The 8,939-nt window shown below is 39.7% G+C and overlaps 1 protein-coding gene across 1 annotated transcript; it reads right to left on the bottom strand.

Moving 5' to 3' along the window:
• Positions 1 to 684: 684 nt before the first annotated feature.
• On the bottom strand, positions 685 to 7,459 carry LOC104851363 (zinc finger protein 791-like). The gene is given in 4 exon segments (XM_010608525.3): positions 685 to 3,679; positions 3,681 to 4,854; positions 6,872 to 6,932; positions 7,123 to 7,459. Coding segments are annotated over 4 exon segments (2,931 nt in total). The 5' UTR covers positions 7,157 to 7,459; the 3' UTR covers positions 685 to 2,017.
• Positions 7,460 to 8,939: the final 1,480 nt, after the last annotated feature.

The raw sequence follows: 8,939 nt of genomic DNA, 5'->3' as shown, positions 1-8,939 counted from the left end.
TTAGGATTACTTAATGGATTTGTCACTAAGGCTTTGACTTTGCATTACAGGAATGTGACCCCATAGCAAGGCGAGGAGCTCCTGAATTTAAGGCCAAAACAATGAGGAATATTTTACAAAGTACTTCAGTTTTAGGAAGGGCAGTTACTTATGGAAGGAAAAAGCACTATAAATATCTCTAAAGCAAAAATTCCTGTGAGAATGTACTTGCTGACAAATCATATCCTCACTTATATCTTGTGGAAAGATTATTATAATCAACTATATTTTGGAGAAAATATATGGTCCTGTTGGCCTCTAGCAGTGGAAGACTCACAGAAATAGGTATTTCTGGCCTAATGAATTGAAAAATTATCACCAATGCAATCATGGCAATATGGTCTTGAAAAGCAAAATTTAATGATAAAAAACTAGCATTGCACACATATGATAATGGCTCTGATGAAGAGAAAACTGGAAAAATTACACATTGCATGTAAACTCATTCTTTTCAGATATGTGGAGACAACGTATTAAATGCATGGTATTTGCTAATTGGCTGTGCAAAAACAGATGAACTCTTCAATATGTCTACAGAAATGATTCCTAACAAAATTATAAAATAAGACATTTAATTTAAAAATTCTTGTGAGGGCTGGGGATTTAGCTCAGTGGTTCGGTGGCCTGCCTTGCAAGCACAAGTACCCGAGTTTGATCTCCCGAACAAAAAAAAAAAAAAGAAAAAAATCTTGCTAGAACGATGAAATGCATACAGCCAAGTTTAAATACAAGCTAGTGGGAAATGACAACTACTAAGGAAAATTCAGTTTTGGAGTCATTATTACCCACAATTCCTACAAGCAAAAGGAAATGAAAATGACCTACAAACTACTGAGTCTCGTGGATGTAAGAAATACGTCAGTTCTTCTATGCATCTGACATAGGGTAAAATAAAGAGATGTGTCATTTAAGACATATTAATCTCCCATGCTATTGCTTACAAAAGTGTACACAATTCTGTGAGCACATTTATTCTGAAAAGTGAACTTAAAATTATTTAGTGCAGAGATCTACTTTTGAGACTGAGCTCACATTTTAGGGTATCTCTGCTTATTTTCTGGAGAAATATTTCACATCTAAGTTTTACACAACTTATTTTTGAGCTTTCAATGACATGGGAAGTGGTCAAAAATTTGGAAATATGAGTTATAACAGAACACTTTGTACATTCAGAGCCATTTGTCACAATAACCCCTCTTCCAGGCAGGACAACTGGTAACTTGTGCACATTCCTTATTTTAATGGTTTCTCACAATACTGTTTCTTCGCAGTATGAATTAAACCAAAGGTTTAATTAAACAAGGTATGAATTAAACAAGGGTTCCCATGTAATAATTGATATGAATTCTCCACTGTGCAATACCGCGTTTCACGAAGTCGTGTAAAAATAAAATTTCACATATTCTTGATTCGAATGATACTAATCCACACGTACCACTTGTCACAGGAATCACAAATGCCTTCTCATATTATTTACACATGGGCGTTCTCTTCGGTGGAAGTTCTTTCATGTATTTCAAGACAAGTGGAAGAACGGAAGTGTTTCCATATATGAATGCAATCTTCCCATCCTGCGAATTTCCATGTCTTTAAATTGAGGAAAAAACTGTCTCACATTTATCACTTATGTTACAGTTCTCTTCACTGGGAGTTCTTTCACGTATGTGATACCTGTGTGGACTGAAAGGTTTTGTGTACAAGAAAAGGGTCTCCCTCTCCCTGGGTAAGCCACTTTATATGTTCAGTTCTTTTACTCACCTTATAAAATGCAATGATGCTCATTGCAGTGAGAATGATTTTCCTCATTGTTAACAGTTCTTTCCCAAATGCAATTTCCTTCAAGTATTTGACATTATCTCAGTGTACTGAATACATGACACATATGCATTCACATCTTGCATAGCATTTTTATAGTATGACTTTTCATGTCTTTCACACTAAGTTCCAGATGAAAACGTTCGCACATTCCAGTTTTTTTCTAGTATGTTTGTCCTTGTGTTTGACAGTTTAGATGTGAGCTGAAATCTTTCTCACATTGCTTACATGCATAGGGCTTCTCCCCACTGTGAGTCTGTTCATGTGTTTCACAAACAACACGTGCTGAAAGCTTTTCCACACTGCTTACAGACATAGGGTTTCTCCAGTGTTGAGTCCGCTCATGTCTTTGACAACTTCTGTGCGTGGTGAAAGCTTTCCCGCATTGTTTACATACATATGGTTTTTCACCAGTGTGAGTTTGCATATGTCTTTGGCAACTTCTATGTTCGCTGAAAGCTTTCCCACATTGCTTACATACATAGGGTTTCTCCCCAGTGTGACTTCTTTCATGCCTCTGACAACTACCATGTGTGCTAAAAGCTTTCCCACATTGCTTACATACATAGGGTTTCTCCCCAGTGTGAGTCCTTTCATGTATTTGCCAACTAGCTTTCCTGCTGAAAGCTTTCCCACATTGATTACACACATAGGGCTTCTCCCCAGTATGAGTCTGTACATGGATTTGACAATCTTTGTGTGCACTAAAAGCTTTCCCACATTGCTTACATATATAGGGTTTCTCTCCAGTGTGAGTCCGTTCATGCGTTTGACAATAAGCACGCGAGGTAAAAGCTTTCCCACACTGCTTACATACATGGAGTTTCTCCCCAGGGTGAGTCAGTTCATGTATTTGAAAATAACTGTGTGTGCTGAAAGCTTTGCCACACTGCTTACATATGTAAGGTTTCTCCCCAGTGTGACTCTGTTCATGTGTTTGACAATTCACATGTGTGCTGAAAGCTTTCCCAAAATGTTTACATACATAGAGTTGCTCCCCACTGTGACTCCTTTCATTTAGGTGACAAGTATACTGTCTACTGAATGCTTTCCCACACTGCTTACATACATAGGGTTCCTCCCCCCTAGTATGCGTCCTTTCATGTGCTTGACAATAATCGTGTCTGGTAAAAGCTTTTCCACACTGTTTACATACATATGGTTTTTCACCAGTGTGAGTTTGCATGTGTCTTTGGCAAGTTCTACGTTCCCTGAAAGCTTTCCCACATTGCTTACATACATAGGGTTTCTCCCCAGTGTGAGTCCTTTCATGTATTTGCCAACTAGCTTTCCTGCTGAAAGCTTTCCCACATTGCTCACACACATAGGGCTTCTCCCCAGTATGAGTCTGTACATGGATGTAACAATCTTTGAGTGCACTGAAAGCTTTCCCACAATGTTTACATACATAGGGCTTCTCTCCACTGTGACTCCTTTCATGGATTTGACAAGTATACTGTCTACTGAATGCTTTCCCACACTGCTTACGTACATAGGGTTCCTCCCCGCTAGTATGCCTCCTTTCATGTGCTTGACAATAACCACGTCTGGTAAAAGCTTTTCCACACTGTTTACATACATATGGTTTTTCACCAGTGTGAGTTTGCATATGTCTTTGGCAAGCTTTACGTTCGCTGAAAGCTTTCCCACATTGCTTACATACATAGGGTTTCTCCCCAGTGTGAGTCCTTTCATGTATTTGCCAACTAGCTTTCCTGCTGAAAGCTTTCCCACATTGCTCACACACATAGAGCTTCTCCCCAGTATGAGTCTGTACATGGATGTAACAATCTTTGAGTGCACTAAAAGCTTTCCCACATTTCTTCACACACATAGGGCTTCTCCCCAGTATGAGTCTGTACATGGATGTAACAATCTTTGAGTGCACTAAAAGCTTTCCCACATTTCTTACATACATAGGGCTTCTCTCCACTGTGACTCCTTTCATGGATTTGACAAGTATACTGTCTACTGAATGCTTTCCCACACTGCTTACGTACATAGGGTTCCTCCTCCCTAGTATGCGTCCTTTCATGTGCTTGACAATAACTGTGTCTGGTAAAAGCTTTTCCACACTGTTTACATATATATGGTTTTTCACCAGTGTGACTTTGCATATGTCTTTGGCAAGTTTTACGTTCGCTGAAAGCTTTCCCACATTGCTTACATACATAGGGTTTCTCCCCAGTGTGAGTCCTTTCATGTATTTGCCAACTAGCTTTCCTGCTGAAAGCTTTCCCACATTGCTCACACACATAGGGCTTCTCCCCAGTATGAGTCTGTACATGGATGTAACAATCTTTGAGTGCACTAAAAGTTTTCCCACATTTCTTACATACATAGGGTTTCTCTCCAGTGTGAGTCCGTTCATGCGTTTGACAATAAGCACGCGAGCTAAAAGCTTTCCCACACTGCTTACATACATAGGGTTTCTCCCCAATGTGAGTTGTTTCATGATTATCAAATGAATCCTTGTTAGTAAATAAATTTCCACCATGTGTCTGAAGATCAAGGTGAGACTTCAAGCTCTCTCCGTGTGATAGACATCTATACGTATTCACTTCACTGTGACCTCCTTCCCTGATCTGAACATCCTTGGATGTAATGGATGATTTCACATCTTGCTTATATCTAAACGGCTTCTCTTCAATGGTACAATCAGAGAAGGATTTTCCACGTAGCATATGTTCATGGGGTTTTTCCCCAAGACTTGTCTTTGCATGTTTTGGAAAACATGGGAGTTTTGTGCAGGTTTTCCCATGTGTGTTACAGTTGGACAGCTTCTCCTGAAATACGGTCTGCCCGTAAGGTTTGAGTCCAGGGTTAGCTATGACGGGCCCATCTGCTGATGAATAACCACTCACGTGCCTTCTACAGGAAAGGCTCTCACCCTGATTTACACCGAGTTTCACGTGCGCATTTGTATCTGGAGTCCAAACAACCATTTCTCCACGTTGGTACCGTAATTTATATTGACAGGATTTCTCTCCCTCTAAACTTCTGTAAAGGGAAAAGTAACAAAACAACCAATCACATTTAAAAGTGACTTTGTAGTAATGAATTACCATGAGGCGATCTGCTCTGACGTCCCCTCGGTCTGCCTGTCTCTAGTCCACCATCTCTCATTTCTTGTACCACTTCTTTCATTTGTAGCATTTTTACACAAAATATAATTTGTGATATTGAAATTTCTGTGTCTTACTTATTTAATCAACATTACAGGCTCTACATCCATCCATATTTTGGCAAGTAACATCACTTCATTCTAATGTTGGATGAGTACTATTCTACTGTGTGTAGAGCCAAAGGGTTTTCAGTGGATATTGAAACCAAGGTTTTAGCACTGAGATATATCCATGGGCTTTTTGCTTTTGTTTTTTTTGAGACAGAGTCTCACCATGTAGTTGAGAGTGACCTGGAACTCACTATCGAGATCAGGTTGGTTGTGAAGTCACAGCGATCCTCCTGCCTCAGCCTTCCAAGTTGTGGGATTACGTGCGCGCCACCGTGCCTGGCTCCACGGGCTTTTTAATTTTGATTCTGAGAGTCTCATTAATCATTAGATTACCCTGGCTGGGCATTAATTAATGATCTTTCTGCCTCAGCTTCCCAGAGTGCTGGGATTCCAGCCATGTTCTTTTATGCCCTGGGTATCCCATATCCCACATCTCCTTAATCAACTCAACTGTGAATGGGCACTGAGGCTGTTTCCAGAGTTCAGCTTTTCTAACTTGTGCTGCTACACATGTGTATGTATGCATCACTGTGATAGGAGCACTTCTCCTTTGTGGGCAACATACACAGTACAAGTAGAGCTGGAAAAAATGGAATTCCTAGTTTTCCTTTTCTATGGAATCTCTATTTATATTTCTTTTTTTGTTGTTTGTTTTTGTTTTGTTTTGAGACTGGGTCTCACTATGTAGTGGAGACTGACCTGGAACTCACTGTGTAGCCCAGGCTGGTCTAGAACTCATAGCGATCCTCCTGCCTCAGCCTCGAGTGCTGGGATTATAGGCGTGAGCCACCACGCCCAGCTCTATTTATATTTCTGTAGATGTTATGCCATAGGGATAGTCCCACCAATAATATGGGGATATACATTTTAGTATTTGGGAACCTAAACACTTTTTATGTTTTAAGCACTTTAGAGTGCTTAAAAATAATTATGATAGGGCCGGGGATTTAGCTCAGTGGTTCTGTTGCCTGTCTCGCAAATGCAAGGGCCCAAGTTCGATCCCCTGTACTAGAAAACAAAACAGAAAACTATGATCAAAATAGCAGCATTCATTTGAATTTTGAATACATCCACAAAATTAGCAACTTTTCATATAGTATATGTGTATATCACGTGGAAGTATATTTGGTATCACTTATATGGTTTCTGATTTGAAAATGGACTTTTAAAACACAGGTGTATATAATTAGAACTTGGCACTATGCACAAAATTTGTTTTATATACGCCTATCCTGAATATCTACATACCTCTTTCAGTATATCTATACTTTTGAGCATGGAACATAATTTACTTATTCTTTTTGTTTTGGTTTTGGTATTTGGAATCAAACTTGGGACTTGCACTTACAAGGCACACGGCAGAACCACTGAGCTAAATCCTTAGCCCCCCTTTTTGCTTTTTCAAAGAGGGTCTCACTCTGCAGTTGAGACTGGCCTTCGATTCACTTTGCGGTCAGGACGGGTAGTGAACCTGTGAGGTCTCCCAATGTTCCTGCCTCAGCCTTCCACGTGCTGAGGTTACAGGTGGGTGCCTCTCCTGGTTATTTGTTCTTTTACATTGGATCACAGATGCCAATCTTGGTACATTATCAGTACAACCAATGTTTCAGACATTGGAATATTTCAAATATATGATTGTCAGATTAGAGATAGGCAATACACATAAGTCCTTGGAAAAATTTTGTGAGATTCAAGAAATTTGAACACAGTCTTGTCTGTGTAGTTGGCTTGGTTTTCATATTTTGACACTTGAAAAGCATTCTTCTTGTGAGTGCAAATTACCTTAGACTTTTTGTGCAAGTGTTGTACTCATCTTCAATTTGCTGGTCATCTGAATGTCTTCCTGAAAGGTAGAAACAAATATAATAATGATTTACTACATTACATGAAACTCAGTAGATTCCAGTTAAAATGGGTAAAATGTGCCCAAGCCTGGAAAATGCATCGTTTCCACCTTCCAACTAAGAAAAGTGCACTGTTGAGCACAAACCAACACTCTGACTGCGTACGTGAGAAAATGATATCTTCCTTACCTATGGCAGCCAGGTTCCTAAAGGTTTCCCACATCACATCTCTGTAGAGCTTCTTTTGGGATGGATCCAGCAAAGCCCACTCCTCCTGGGTGAAGTTCACAGCCACATCCTCAAAGGTAAGCTCCTCCTAAAGCATCAGAAATGTATTTACAGAAAGAAGCGTGAGATTCACAACGTGAAACATTTCATCTCTCCTAATACCTGATATGAGGTGAGTTTTCCAAATGCATACTTCATTTCCTGGTCATGGAACACTTATTCACCATCCACACGCATATATCACATAGGAAGTTTTGTTTTTTCGTTTTTTGAGACAGGGTCTCACTATGTACTTGAGACTGACCTGGAACTCACTTTGTAACACAGGCTGGTCTCGAACTCACAGCGATCCTCCTGCCTCAGCCTCCTAAGTGCTGGGATTACAGGCATGTGCCACCACGCCCGGCCCAATATGACTGCAAGCATTATTTTTTACTGATTGATTGATTGATTATACCGGAGAGTGAACTCGATCAGGACCTTGAGCTTGCAAAGTAGGTAGCAGAACCACTGAGCTAAATCCCCAGCCTTCACATAGGAAGTTTGATGTTACGCTGGAATTTACTCGTAAAGCACACCATGCAAGGGGAACCGGGGTCAGCCCAGCTTTCTTTGTATAATGTCTCTAAAGCATGGTTCACAGAAGGAGCCTAAAAAATTAGAATCCAAGTGAAAAAAGTAAGGTAGATAAGTATGTGAATTACTCTGAGAGATTATAGAAAATGTCATTTTTGTGACCTCATTAATTAAGGAATAGATTTCTTCCCTGATTCTATTTAGACTGTAGTGTCAAACTTCAACCTTGGGTGTTTTGTTCTGTTTTGTTTTTGGGTACCAGGGATCAAACTTGGGCCCTTGCACTTGCAAGGCAGGCGGCAGCACCACTCTGGCCCTTAAACTTGGTTTTATAGATAAAGCTTTAATTGAGCACTAAAAATTTATAGAAGAAAAATGTGAAAGCTAATTTAAAAAATTATAGTTCTTGAAGCCGGGCGTGGTGGCACACGCCTTTAATCCCAGCACTCAGGAGGCTGAGACAGGAGGATTGCTATGAGTTTGAGACCAGTCTGGGCTACATAGTGAGTTCCAGGTTAGTCTCAACTACATAGTGAGACCCTGTCTAAAAAAAAAAAAAAAAAAAAAAAAAAATTATAGTTCTTATTGGAGAATGTCTACGAAAAATGAAATTACATTAAGGAACCTGTATTTTCCTATGGTTCAGTGATTGGAAGTGTGGCCTAAGACAGAGAAATGGGGGAGAGCTGATATGATGAAAATAGATATTAAATGTACTGATCACAAATATTTTCTAAACTTAACAGGTACCAATAATGAATGGAGAAATTGAAGAATTATTATTTTTTCACTTCTAAATTCAACTTCAAATGAGATGGAATTTTAAGGTACAGAAAGTTTTAATAACTACTATTTAGGGCACTGGTCTATTAGTAGAGAAAATGACAAATATACTCTAACAAAGGAAGAGAATCTTCAATGGATGTGATGTAAACAGAATATGTCTTAGTCATGTTTTTTTATTTCTCCTTACTGAGACAAATCACCCAACACTCAAAATTAAAGGAGGGAAGGTTCACTGAGGCTCACAGTTTGTAGAGGTTTCAGTACATCATGAGCTGGCTCCAAGGCAGGGTGGAATGGAAGAAGGGAATCATAGAGCAGAAACAGTCCATGGCAGGCCGAAGGCAGCAAAAGCAGCAAGCAATAAGCAGCATGCCTCCTTCTGCCCTTGGTATTTCACCACGCTAATAGCACTCACA

Source organism: Fukomys damarensis, unplaced genomic scaffold (genome assembly GCF_012274545.1).
Source record: "Fukomys damarensis isolate Sample0158 unplaced genomic scaffold, DMR_v1.0_HiC HiC_scaffold_39, whole genome shotgun sequence".
Lineage (NCBI taxonomy): Eukaryota > Metazoa > Chordata > Mammalia > Rodentia > Bathyergidae > Fukomys > Fukomys damarensis.
The sequence above is the reverse complement of the archived record's forward strand: the minus strand, read 5'-3'. Positions and strand labels throughout refer to the sequence as shown.